The 14,362-nt window shown below is 40.6% G+C and overlaps 1 protein-coding gene across 5 annotated transcripts in view; it reads right to left on the bottom strand.

Moving 5' to 3' along the window:
* Positions 1-14,362, bottom strand: part of VPS41 (VPS41 subunit of HOPS complex) — a 192,071-nt gene that overhangs the window by 57,703 nt on the left and 120,006 nt on the right. For all 5 annotated transcript variants that reach the window (XR_009008869.1, XM_007187746.2, XM_007187745.2 and 2 more), the window contains exons 8-9: positions 7,152-7,271; positions 5,112-5,258 (exon numbers count right to left, since the gene is read on the bottom strand). Coding sequence is in view for 4 of the 5 variants with exons in the window: in XM_007187746.2 (XP_007187808.2) it covers positions 5,112-5,258; positions 7,152-7,271 (267 nt within the window). In the remaining variant the exon portion in view is untranslated. The remainder of the gene's footprint in view (positions 1-5,111; positions 5,259-7,151; positions 7,272-14,362) is intronic.

Here is a 14,362-nt window from a genome sequence, read left to right on the forward strand (position 1 = left end):
GAAACTAATATAGTTTTAATATGGTTTCAATGACCCACTCTCTATAACTCTACTCACAGGTTCCTTCTATCTATCTCTGACAGAAGCACAGAGCCAGTAATGCCCAATGGCTAATCTGGGCAACACCCACAGTAGGTCTTGTGTTTCTGATCACATATTAGTAACATATTTCACTGTTGCTTAATAATACTTTGCAAAAGTGTCACATGCTCTTCTTCTCTCGAGCATATTAAAATCAATGTATTGTATAATTTAAATCAGGGGTGGCAAACTACAGCCCGGCCCCTGGTCTGTTTTTTTTATGGCCTGGAAGCTAAAAATAGTTTTTATATTTTTGAAGCCTTGAAAAAATGAAAAGGAGGGAGGGAGGAAGAGAGGGAAGGAAAAACAGAAATAAAAGGAAAAATACTCAGCAGAAACAGTATGTAGCATGCAAAGTTTAAAATATTTACTATCAGCCCTTTACAGAAAAGTTTGCCAACCCCTATTTTAAATTATATGTGTACAGTTTGGATAGAGATTTTATATATTTATTTTTGTATATATCTCACTTACACACAACCCTTAACACATATGTGTGTTAACAGTGGATGTTTTAGGGTGGTAAGACTACAGATACTTTATATTTTCTTTGCTATATTTTCTGACGGAAATGTATTCTATTTTGTAATAAGAAATGAGAAAAATTCACGTAAGTTCAGCCATCCAGGTTAAGACTGAGCCTCAAATGTCCATCAACAGATGAATGGATAAAGGTGATGTGGTACATATATACTATAGACTATTACTCAGCCATAAAAAGAACAAAATAATGCCATTTGCAGCAACATGGATGGACTCAGAGATTATCATACTTGTGGTTGCCAAGGGGAAGGGGGCTGAGGGAGGGAAGGAATGGTAGTTTGGGATTAGTAGATGCATTCTATTATATATAGAATGAATAAACAACAAGGTCCTATCGTATAGCACAGGGAACTAAATTCAATATCCTCTGATAAATCATAATGGAAAAGAATATGAAATAAATCATAATGGGAAAGAATATACATATGTATATATATGTATAACTGAATCATTTGGCTGTACCCCAGAAATTAACACAACATTGTAAATCAACTATACTTCAATAAAAAAAAAAAGGGCTGAACCTCAAGTTAAGTACTGATCTTATATAACTTTCATCAGGGACTAGGTTTTTTTCCTTTTTCTTTTAGGCAGCATTTATTGTGTTAATTTATAGTTGCAACCCTAAGTATGGCTACCATATGAAAAATTCTAAAATACAGAAAACCCAAAGGGAAAAAAAACAAATTATTATCTGTTGTCCCAGAACAAAGTGAACACTATTAGCAATCCACAGTTTTGGGGAAGCTACTTTTCTCGACCTAAAATTACTACAAATAATTTAATGTATTATTTAAACATCCTCACATAATTCTTTAATGTCTTTATAGTATTTCATTACATGAATATACTGTAATTTATTTACTCAATCCTATTTTAGACATTAGTTTTTTCTTCTATCTCTGATGCAAGCAATAGTGCAATCAACATACTCGTACACAAAACTTTTGGACTTTTGTTTCCTTAGGATAAATTCCTAGAAGTAGCATTGATAGATCAATGTGCATTTTTTTAAGGTTTGGTTTGGCTAATAGCCACGTCCAAATCACTGTCCAGCAACACGGCAACTGCATGACAGTACACTCACCCCTGGTATCTGCAGGACCCTGGAGGATACCGAAATCTGAAGATGCTCAAGTTCATTAAAGGAAATGGCATAGTATTTGCAGATAACTTACAAACATCCTCCTATATGCATTCAATCGTTTCTAGATTACTTATAATACCGAATACAGTGTAAATGTTAATAAATAGTTACTGGTTTCCAGCAAATTAAAGTTTTGCTTTTTGGAACTTTCTGGATTTTTTTCCCCCAAATATTTTCAATCCGAGGTTGGTCGAATCCACTGATGCAGAACCCACAGACACAGAGGGCCACAGTACTCTCTTTCTCTGACACAGGACTTGAACCCAGTGCTGTGGAGGTACAGGCATTTACTGAGAAGTGACAGGCTATTTTCTCCTTTGATTGCTTTCTGTCATTTGTTTCCTGTCCGTCTCAGACGATTTCCTGTCCGCTCCCCCAATTTTCCTTCTCTTCGTATAAGTTATCCACTCTTCTATCCACACTTACTAGGGAAACTACTAAATTGTCTAATAGGCACGCTCCACATGCCAACTGAACAACTGCTTTATTTAATGTGTTGATAAAAGTACACAAGGAGAAGTGTTCCACGTGGTTTGAAGTGTAACAATAATATATATATATATGAAATAGCAATATTAATTAGCACTTTTTAGCAATTACTGGGCACCTGTTCTGAGCTGAGGGCTTTGTAAAGCAGATAGATCTCTGTTATTAGGAAGATTATGGTGCAGTGGGGGAGACAAACAACTAAATAAGGCATTTACTGAAGTGGGATAGAGAAGTACAGAAATACAGAGCAGGGGCATCTACTAGCAGGGATGGAAGACTTCCTGGAAGAAGCACCATGTAAGTTGAAGCAGGAGATACAGGACAGGTGCAAAAGGGCAACTTGACAGCTTGGGGCCCTCAACTGGAAGGTAATCAGATAGAAGCAGAGAGGACAGGGGAAGGAGGGGCTAGACAGGAACACAGGGGGCAGACCATCATGAAAGAGGAAGATGTCATCCTATGAGCAATGAGCATCCTGGAGGGGTTTAACCAGGAGACTGACATCACCTGATCTGCACTCTGAAAAGATCATCCTGGCTGCACTGTTTAGGGCAGAATTAAGGGAGGCAAAACTAGAGTCAGGGGACCCGACAGGGGGATGGAGAGAAGTGGAGAGATCTGAGAGAGAGTGACAGAACTTGAGGACTGCCCGGGCCTCTTCCAATCCTCAGATGCCCCTGGAAGGTAATACTACCAGCCCTAATGTAGACATGAGAACACAGAGGCTCTGAGAGCTGCCCAGGACCTCAAGGCTGGAGCTGGGACTCACGCCAAAGCCTCATGGTGTCTCTGGCCGTCCTACAGCCTCTCTGAAGACAAGGACGCATGACACCACTGGCAGCTGGGCCATGGCCTATTCTATCCCCTCGGTGCTGTGGTCTGAGCTCTGCCCCAGCGAGCCCTTACGCAATCTTCTCCAGCAATACACACACACCTCCCTTCCTCTCTCCCTCTTTCCCTCTCCCTTCTGTCATCTTCTATCCATCTCCTGCACACCTGCTCCATCCACTCCGGCAATAATGCCTTCCTTTACGTACCACAGAGACTCACCAGTCACTCTCCAGCCTCAAGGATTCTGCCCCTCCTGCTCCCTCTGCTGACACCCCTCCCCGACAGCTGCACGGAGTCCTAACCCTAACCCTAAGATTTAAGTTCAAGGTGTCGGCAGGGCCGTACTCCCTCCAGAGGCTCTAGGGAAGAATCTGTTCCCTGCCTCGTCTAGCTTCTGGTGGCTTCCAGCATTCCTTGGCTGCATCACTCCAATCCCCGCATCCATGGTTACACTGCCTTCTCCTCTTCTGGGGTAGCACTCCCTCTTAGAGGGCCCACCCGGATAATGCAGGATAATCTCAAGATGCTTAATTAGTCACGTGTTTTGCCCGACTCTCTTGCCGCATAAAGAAAACATTTATAGGTGGTGGGAATTAGGACCTGCTATCTTTGGGGACCATGACTCAGCCTAATAGAGGAAGCTTTTCTGGTAACAATCAGCAAACTTTTCACACGTCCTAATAGGCTAATTTCCCTTGTCTTTCACCGAAAGAAAAGCAAATCACAACAGAGGAAAAAGCCACTTGGTCCATCTAAGAAACTTAAAAAATATCAAGAACATCACTTGACTGGACCAGTAACCACACGCATGGGATAGGGAGACTGGGAATCACTTTTTTATCACAGACTTTGGGGGTACAACCTCCTTCCTGTTACCTTAAATGTGAATCATGTGTTCATTTAACATATGGAAACAATGACCACATGTTCAATTAAGAAAGAAAGAGAACCTGAATCATATCAACGAGACTTTAGCTCAGATTAACAACACTTATTTTGGTGATAACAATCACTGCATTAATAATTTTTATGCTTTTCTTTCCATAAAAGAATTTTAAATAGCCAGGTCTCTTTCATGACTTTTCTGGAATTTTATGGCATAACAATGACAGCTGATATTTATTAAGTACAATATGCCAGATCCTATGCTAAGCTCTTCATTTAATCCTCTCCAAAACATGTGATGTGAGAACAATTAGCACTCCCATTTTACAGATGAGGAGAGTGAGACTTAGAGAGGGTCACGCAGGAAGTTAAGTGGAAAAGTTGGAATGGATCCCAGGTCTGTGTGACTCTTTAGAGCCGAGCTCTTCCATTAGACTATTGCTGGGATACCTTCTCACGGCGTCTTTAACTCAGCCAAGTTTTAGTTTATGTTGTTTAGATTAAGGTATACATTTTTAAAGGGAAGAAAACAACTTTTGGCTCTGAAACATCTAATAGGAGAAAAACAACTAGGCATGAAATAAAGGTGAATGGATTGGGGGCCCCCTTTTGCAGAAGAGCTTCATTTACCCAGGCACGTAACAGGCAGATAATATACATGACAAAATAGCCCCGAATCTTATCATCCATAATACGCCTCGGCCTTTACTCCACCAAACTACTAGCGAGCAAGCAGGATGATTTCATTTCAACCTTCTTTTTCCACCATCAGTCCTAATGAAGAAGCTCAGGATCAAAGCTACGGGAAATGAAAAGAACAATAACGAGGGACCCAGGTGAACCAACAACACCTAGCACATGTTTTACATATAGCTAAGGCCAATCGGGTTACGGGAAATGTAAAAAGGATCAAAAAGGCAGCACCATTCTGAACATGGAGAAGTTCAGGAGAAACGATAGATCTGAAAACCTATGCATATGGAAGAATTCAAGCATGAAATGATTATCACATGACAATAATATGCAGGTGAAAATATTCTAGTTCCGAGAAGCCATTCAAGGACTCGGACTCCTGTGGACCATCTTCGGTAGCTCTGTAACAACACAGACTTATGAGAAAGACAAGCAAAACTACCTTGACAGAGGTGCCCCAGCCAATGATCAGTGTCACATTGTCCTTCCAGCAGAGGCTACAGGGGTACATATCGGGGCGAAGACTTATATCATCCCGGGGCACATTGGTGATTCTTTGCTTTGAGGTGATGTCAAAAATCTTCACACCCTGGAAAATAAAATAGCATTAAGCATCCTCTACTTGGGAGAAGGAAGGTAAAAGAAAATTTATTAATGGCCACTGCTAAACATCAGGGATAACCAGCACAGCAAAGTAGCAACAGTGTTTTTTAGGTGCTGCTGGGAGCCACAGAAATGTTCCTACTCCACAAGAATCCTGTGAAAACCCCAAACAAAAGAAAACCTCTGTCCTTCTTTCTAGGCAAACTAGATTTTATGAGTGGATGGCCCAGGCCACTCAAATCCAACACAAGTGGGAAATGTACAGATGTCAACAACTGCATTTCCAAAAAGACAGAAAGCCACATCTCTAAGTGTATTGTTCCACCACAAATACGGGGTTTGGTTTTCAGAAAAGCTTTGAATCTGAAAAACCACTATATAAAGAAAAACACACCTGACATTTTAAAGTACTCAAATGGAAACATCAAGCAAGCAGCTAAATGAAAATAAACCAAGAGGCCACACGTCTGTTGACCTTGACTGTGACCCAGGAGAAGTAAGAAAAGTCCTGACTAGCACGGTAGATTCTGGGAGGTTTCTACCATTCAGAATGGAATAGCAGGGGACTTGCCCAGTGGTCCAGTGGCTAGGACTCTGCGCTTCCAGCGCGGAGGGCGTGGGTTCGATCCCTGGTTGGGGAACTGGGATCCTGCATGCCACGTGGTGAGGCCAAAAAAAAAAAAAAGGAATAGCACTGATTTGCTAAATTATACCTCAAAATTCCAAAAGCTATGCCAGATGTCCAAAAGGTAATTTTTAAACTTTCTACTCACCCTACTCATATTGAGAAAACTTGAGATAAGTGAAGCACCAAAAATTAGGATCCACTTTTTCAAAGGCAGGCCTATTTTGGGTCTGTGATTATACTGAGAGTAAAAGAAAAATCAGCAATACCCTGCCCTTGTTTCATAGCAACTGGCACTTGCCCTTGGCTAATAGGCAAATGGTATTTTCAAGACCACATTCCCAATGCAGCCCTTTCATTATTAAGATGCCTTTTCATTTTCTTGGCTCTTCTCCATGCCTTGGGTTTCTTCCTCTAAAATAGAGTCCAGAATATGTTGGCAATTACTCTCTCATGAAAACGAAAAGCAATGTAATTTCTTTACCCTTCCGGGTATGATATCAATCGCCACATGTATCTTTTAGAAATGGCAGTGGCAGGACATGGAAGCAACCTAAGTGTCCATCGACAGATGAATGGATAAAGAAGATGTGGCACATATATACAATGGAATATTACTCAGCCATAAAAAGAAACAAAATTGAGTTATTTGTAGTGAGGTGGATGGACCTAGAGTCTGTCATACAGAGTGAAGTAAGTCAGAAAGAGAAAAACAAATACCGTATGCTAACACATATATATGGAATCTAAAAAAAAAAAGGTTCTGAAGAACCTAGGGGCAGGACAGGAATAAAGACACAGACGTAGAGAATGGACTTGAGGACACGGGGAGGGGGAAGGGTAAGCTGGGACGAAGTGAGAGAGTGGCATGGACATATATACACTACCAAATGTAAAATAGATAGCTAGTGGGAAGCAGCCTCGTAGCACAGGGAGATCAGCTCGGTGCTTTGTGACCACCTAGAGGGGTGGGATACGGAGGGTGGGAGGGAGATGCAAGAGAGAGGGGATATGGGGATATATGTATATGTATAGCTGATTCACTTTGTTATAAAGCAGAAACTAACACACCATTGTAAAGCAATTATACTCCAATAAAGATGTTTGAAAAAAAAAAGAGGGAGGAGACATGGGGATAAAAAAAAAAAAAAAAAAAGAAATGGCGGCAGGAGCTGCATCCCTGCCCTTTGTCGCAGCCCTCTCGGTTCGGCTGTCCTTCCAGCTCTGAGCCAGCGTTAGGGAGACCGCGTGTACCATATTATTGGCCCAGGCAATCAGATGGCCCCTCCACTTCACACTCCTTATGTTCCCTTCTCCTTCGTGCAGAACTGAAGACTTCCATCTGCTCATCCAAGACCGCTCAAACAGCAGCAACTAGGGGCAAATATCACGAAAACAGAATTTTAGAAACCAAGAATCATATATCAAATTCCTTACTATTTTTGCTTGTCCATTCACCGAGTAACAAACTGTTCTCAGCCTTTTAAAGGTAGGTTTCTAGTGGTACATGATTTGCATTTTGGAAAGTATTCCCAGTCTGTCTTACCCTATCCAGGACGCTGTTTAAAATGTGTTTGCGTGTTGAGGTTACTACACAGTCCAGCCACAAGATGGCACCAAAACACCAAAATTCAGGGGAAATAATGTACGCTAGTCGAAAGATTTTTATCACAGGAAGTTCTTCAAATAGTTGACCATGAATTAATTTATTTAGTAAATTGGGAAATCAAAACCTGATCATGTTTTCCCTGAAAACAAAATATTAGCCACAGATTAAACTGCAATGATTAGAAGGGGTCTTTCACTTAACCCTAGAAAAATAATTTAACAATGACTTTTGAGCAGTAATTCATGTCATAACATAAGAGAAATTTGCTTTAGGATTAAACTTCTATAAAAACTTCAGAGTAGCTAGGGTCTTTACTTTAATCAAAACCTCTACATAAATATGTAGTTCTAGAATTCATGCATTATTAAGGATACAATAAAAATTTTTTTCTTGATACATCCAATTTAAATCCTGTAAAGAAAGATCTTTATACAGTATGTCATTTAATACATACAAGGTATAGTTTATACAATGTGTAACTTAAACTATATAACTTTAGACATGTAATCCTGAAATATAGTTAACCTTCTAAAAGCAATTGCTGATGAGAGATTCCATAACAGAATTTTAAAAATTCCCATCATAAGCATCAATTTCAGTTTACCTTAGTATATCCCACCCCCAAAATAGGGGAAAAAATAGGGAATAGTAGAGAGTAAATTCACAGTATTTATATTTCTTACATGTCTTTCTCAATGGTTAGGCTCCTAGAGCCAGAAGCGGCAGAAAAAAAGGAAAGGAAAAAAACAAAAAACCCTAAAATTAAATGTGTCCACCGTCACTAATAAGCCGAGTTTAGTCAAGTGAAAATGCCAGAAATGTATAAAGTTCTCTATCATCCATGCAAGAGCAAGGTGGCCTCACAACATCCACAGGGGAGACTGGAGACAGGGCTTCTACTGAGCACAGGTGGTCGCATCAGATACACACAGGACAGAGCTCCTCTACGTATGCTCAACGACCTTCTAACCCAGCTCATCCGCCCCCCGCCCAGGTTCCAAGATATCACCACCACCAAGCCTCCCTGCCCCCAGCTAGTGACACTTAGGTACGGCCTCCACCCGTGATTCGGCCTCTCCCTTGGCCGTGACGCAGAGAACAGAGCCAAGGCGGCCACGGAGTGTGTGTAGCGTTTTGCGACGCGACAGCTCTGAAACTTGGGATCAGAGGTGAAGGCCTGAGAACACAGCTCCTGCCACATGTAAGATCACAGTTCACTAAAGACAGGTAGCTAAAGACAGCTGTATTCAGCACGAGGAACTGGTAAGGTCACAATGCCTGCCTTCCCTCTGTGGCCTGGGTCAGGCGGAGGGGATTGTAAGAAGTGGGCGAGGCCCGGGAGTGCTCCACCAGCACCTGTTGGAAGGGAGGATTGGCTGGATGGCCAGGGGGAGATGCACCGTGGCATCAAATTCCCCTCCCTCACCAATCCCCACCTAGAAATGGCCAACGTAGTATTAAAAGGGGAATAATCTGTACCTGGGTGAGAAAAATTAAATATGCCCTCAATTTTAAATAAGAAATTCTGTAAAACGTGATAGAAGGAAGATCCCAGTGAAGGCTGTGGTCCAACTCATTACAAGAAAGAGCCCACCTCGGTCAAGTATATAGCAGAATGACACTCGGTGCAGTGGCGGCTGGAGGTGAGGGGAGGCACAGGGAAAATCTCAGGCAGGGACACAGGGGCCTTGATCAGCACCGGCAGGGTCACACCTGAATAGCCACTCCTGCTGTTGCTTGGAGACACAGCTTGGAAGAAAAAAGCAGGCAGGCTGGCACAGGAGGGCACTTGTGCCAGTTATGTGAGGTGGGCAGTGCCTGTAGAAACTTACCTTAATAAATACAGAAAGCAAGCTTTAACAAAAATACAGCACTTCCCTGCTGCACCAATGATTACATTCTTTGGTAGCTGTTTTCCCAACAGACAGTGTTCCAATTCAGCAAAAATGAAAGCATAAAACTTCCTTCTCCCACCACTGTCTAGAGTAAAAGATGTGGAAACGTTCTCACAAAATCTACAGACAACTTCACAGCCACTTCTAGTAAATATGAGCTAACAAGAAGAAAAACTAGCAATATGGAAAAATACACTATTTGAAAACAATAAAACTTGTCTAGGGAATAAGAAAAAATCTCCCACTCCTGACATCGCATGAATAAGACATTCCGTAAAGCAGAGAAGAACTTTACAAATAATTCTCCTTATTCTCAGGTGACAAGAAAATTAAGCAAGAAATTAATAACAAAGGATAAGAAGAGCAAAACAGAAAAAAAACTGAAAGAGAAAAATACTCTCTCTCCTTGGGTAAAAGAGGAAATCGAACTGCAACCAGAGCACTTGGAAAATGAAAATACAAATAGCACAAGCCTAAACTTTAGGGGATGCAATCAAAGTTGTAAACAAGGGAAAGTCCATAGCTCTCAAAGTTAATAATGAACAAAAACAGGTGTATGCGTACTAGCTACACAGCAAAAACAAAATACTTTATCGAGGGAGAGAGAAAGAGAACTAAATAAATGGAAAGATATATTACGTTCCTGGATGATAAGACTCAAAATTCTCACTGAAGAGCTTAAGTCTTACGAAGTTAACCTACGATTTTAACGCAAACCCAAAGAAAATCCCAAAGGAATTTTTTCTAGAGCTTCCAAAATGCTATGAATTCATTTGAAAATATGTGAGAATAACAAGAATTTTTTAAAAAATTAAGCAATTTGGGGGTGGGGCTGTGGATGTACCCTGCCAGACAGTGAAACATTAGATGAAATTAACACCGCAAGCAGTATAGCAGCGGTCTCAGAATTGACAGGTGAGGGAAAAAGGAAAGAAAAAAACTGACAAAGATGAACCAGAATGATAAGGTCAGACACTGGGGGAAGGGACATGGCTGTCTGTGTGTGTACGTGTGTGTGTATGTAGGACCCACAATCTTTCTGGAGGGTCCTTTAGCATTATGGGCTCAAAGCTTTAAAAATGTCCCCAGGAAGTCCTAGCCTAGAAATTTATGCTAACAAGTGATCTGATAAGTGAGTAAAGAGGTATGTAAAGTTATTTATAATGGCCAGAAATAGACTGAGTAAAATGTAGTAGAGCTAGACAGATGAAGAGTATACATTCATTTTTAAATGATTTTATATATGGACTCTTATTAACAGAAAAAGAGGTTCAGGGCATATTAAATAACAAAGCAGATTGCAAAACAGGATTAAATATGATGACCTTTAAAAAAAATATGAATGTGTATCCATATATTGAAATCTGAAAGACACATTACAAAGTAATCATAATTAATTCCAGAAAGAGGTGACAGGTGATTTTATATTATTTCTATTTTATAATTATTCCGCATGGCACATGTGAATTATTTTTTATAATGTTAATATGTGGATGAAAATCCATTCTCTAATTTTTATAGTCAGGATAATTTAGGGGAATATTTGAAATAAAACAATATCAAAAAGTTCACTGGAACTTGAAGGAATGTTTGCAGCATCCTGACTATGCGTTAGAATTAATTCACACAAACTGTACCTATTTTTGAAATAAAACATTTAACTTTAGAAAATTGTTAATAAAGTCCTGTTGTAATTCCAATTCAAATCAAACTCACTCCACTCCATCCTTTCTGTTGTGGTCAGTGTGCTTTCGGTTATAGGATGAAGCTGAGGCCGACGGCCTCCTTTGTCTCCTGCTCTAGCTCCACGGGAAGCTTCCAGCAGAGGGCAGGAAGAAAAGGAGAGAATGCTGAATTCAGTCTGAGTTTTCAGAGTTCTATTACAATAAACCTTGTGTAACCTGCTCTGACACGAATCAAAGGAGCAAAGGAGCTTCTCCCTTATTTTTATAATTCGGACGGCGGCATCAGTGGTACCCATTCTGTGCCACTGATGGGTACTCAACAACAGGAGGTGGGGGGCAGCTAATATCCTAGCTTCTGTAAATGAAATAAATTTTAACTAATTTCCATTACAATTTTAGACACGATTCATGTTATTTTTCCCATGTCTTTCAAACAGCAGTAGTTTCATCACTTTATATTTGAAAACTAAGAAATTTATATTTTATATAAATTTTTATATAAATTTTATATAAGTTTATATTTGAAAACTAAACAAACAGCCTTAAATATATTAGAGAGGACCATCATTTCAGAGAATTCTTCCGTAAGTCAAAATAACTTCCCCCTGATTTCTTGGTTCTGCATACGTCTTACGGTCACGCTGGTTCTGAGTCATGGGATTGTGAGCGCCATTTCATATCTAGTTCACTGAGATCATGTATTTCCTTCTCATCTCCCTAGCAGACTGCAAATCCATCGGGGAGAGAAACCACATCTTATACGTACTTTGCTAGACACACAGGAATAACAAATATTAGATACTGAGTAGGCTTTCCTAGGTCTGCAAGTCTTATTCTTTCCTTTGTTGTCCATACACACAATGTATTTGCTACAGGAAGAGCTGTGTGATTCCCAAATCCTCCAGTTACTCGGCCCATCTTTAGTTAGTAAGGTCCCTACACTATTTCAGACACATTGGCATCTGCCCTAATCTCAAAACCCTACAGGAAAAGGACCCTGAGACTGATTCATCCAAGGAAAACATCTGTACCTTGAGAAAGGGCTCATTTATTCTGACTCTATGTCCTACTCCTGAAATGCTGGTCTCTTTCCCTTCGCTCAACGCCAGAGGATATAATTTGTGTACAACTTGTCAAAAATTTGAAAAGTCCTTTGAAGGCGAGTCCTCCCCTAACTGCAGCCCCTGATTTCAGGGATGTCCACTGGCCTCTCATTTTGGCCTGCGCAGTGAGTGATCCCTGGAATGGGTTTGACTGCCTGCTCCAGGGCTCTCTGGACTGTCACAGGGCCCACTTCTCCCGGTCATCCCCTCACCCGGCCTGCCTCTCTCCTCTATGTTACCTGCCTGACCCCTTGAAGCATTTATTTCTGCCTTCCCTCTCCACTCCACTTAATTCTTTTATTTTTTTTTAATTTTTATTTTATATTGGAGCATAGTTGATGAACAATGTTGTGTTAATTTCAGGTACACAGCAAAGTGATTCAGTTATACATACATGTGTATCTATTCTTTTTCAAAGTCTTTTTCCATTTAGGCTATTACAGAACATTGAGCAGCGTTCCCTGCGCTATACAGGAGGCCCTTGTTGGTTATCTACTTTAAATATAGTACTGGTACATGTCAATCCCAAACTCCCAATTCACCTAATTCTTTACTTATAAATCCTATTTCCTAATCCACACATAGTATAAAACCTTAAACGTCAGCTAGTAATTATGGAATTAGTCCCATTACTGTCCTTTGAAACTCTCCAAGCACAACCATGTTGTACATACAGGATTTGATGGATAACATTCTGTAAGACATAGAGTTTCAGATGAGAGGGACCGGGATTTTTCCATCCTGATCTGTGGGAATTTCAGGCAGAAACACACTATCCGGCAGGAATGCCAAAGAAAGCTCTGTTTCGTCAAGTAAAGACGAGACAATCTGCTTTGCTTACACACATTCTACGCTAATTTAACTACCACAAAACTATCTGCCTGTATTTCACTGACATTTAATAAAATCCATTTCTTTCTTGCAGCCATAAAACTGCCTAGAGACCTACTGAGCACGAATCTTCTACAAAGCATTTTAGAGGGGAAGCCATTGGGTGAACTACCCTTAAAAGCAGCTGCTTAATTTATTTGGTTCATCTTCTTCCACAGCCTGTAATACTGAGTTGTCATTATCACAATACTGAGAGCAATTTAAGCTCAACGGGAGCTAAGTACATAGAGAGGAAAACTGTTTCCAAGAGCTCTATCTTTTTGTTGGAGAAAGTATTTTAGGGCTTTATCTCCCATAAACCCACATTCTGGCAGTCAGCACTCTCAGTACTTATATTTCAATAGGAGCCCTCAGATCCTCAGCAATATACTTTATTCTCCTATGTTTTGTGCTGATAAATCTATCTAGAACTTTCCTGCACCACATCCCAGCATCTCCCACACATGGGCAGGATTCCTATTGGGCTGTAATAAAGCTGCCAGTTCTGGTAGCCTAACACCCGTCATTACCCATCACCATCCTTCCCTCATGGAGGAAAGGGAGGGTGATTGGCCCTTTTTTAATCACTTTGTGATCTTCCAAGTATAAAAATCATTTGAGTCCTTCAGGCTCCCTAAACACCAGCATCACTTCTTGCTCTGAGTCTGGGGTCTAATAAGCCCATGGGCAAGGGTGTTCCACCAGGAAGGATCGAGAGGCGTGGAGAAAAGACTCCACAAGAGACAAAACGCTTGATCAGAGAAGATGCTGGAGTGCGAGATAATAAAACAGAGAAATAGTGAAAGAAAAGCAAAACCCAGCAAGTTAAAATATGCCAAATAAGGCTGTCCCAGTAAAAATAGACAAAGGCATAATGATGGGGAGGACTTGTCACAGAAGGATTTTAAAATCCAAGATTGGAAGAGATTAGGGATAAAATTGAAAAAGTCAACAGGGCAAGTAAAATAAAAATCAGTGAGCATGGAGAAGACCTGGGGTGGTAGCTGGGTGCTGACAGCAGATGGGAGTCTTGAATCCTGATGGAGACAGAAGTGACCGAGAAGAACCCCGCAGAGCAGAGAACACCTTTGTCCTGCTTCCTGCTTTGGCTCAGTACCAAAGTTTAAAACACACAGCCTTTCTAAACACCACTGAGAGAGAACTTAAAACATGTAGGAAGAAAACAGGGATTTCCCAAATATATTACTGCTTTCAATTCGGTGGTTATTTCCTGGACAAGTTCTAATCCGTCCATCCCCTTTCCCAAAAGGTGAGTTAACACATTTAAAAGCAGTTAAACACA

The sequence above is a fragment of the Balaenoptera acutorostrata genome, chromosome 7, assembly GCF_949987535.1.
Source record: "Balaenoptera acutorostrata chromosome 7, mBalAcu1.1, whole genome shotgun sequence".
Taxonomy (NCBI): Eukaryota; Metazoa; Chordata; class Mammalia; order Artiodactyla; family Balaenopteridae; genus Balaenoptera; species Balaenoptera acutorostrata.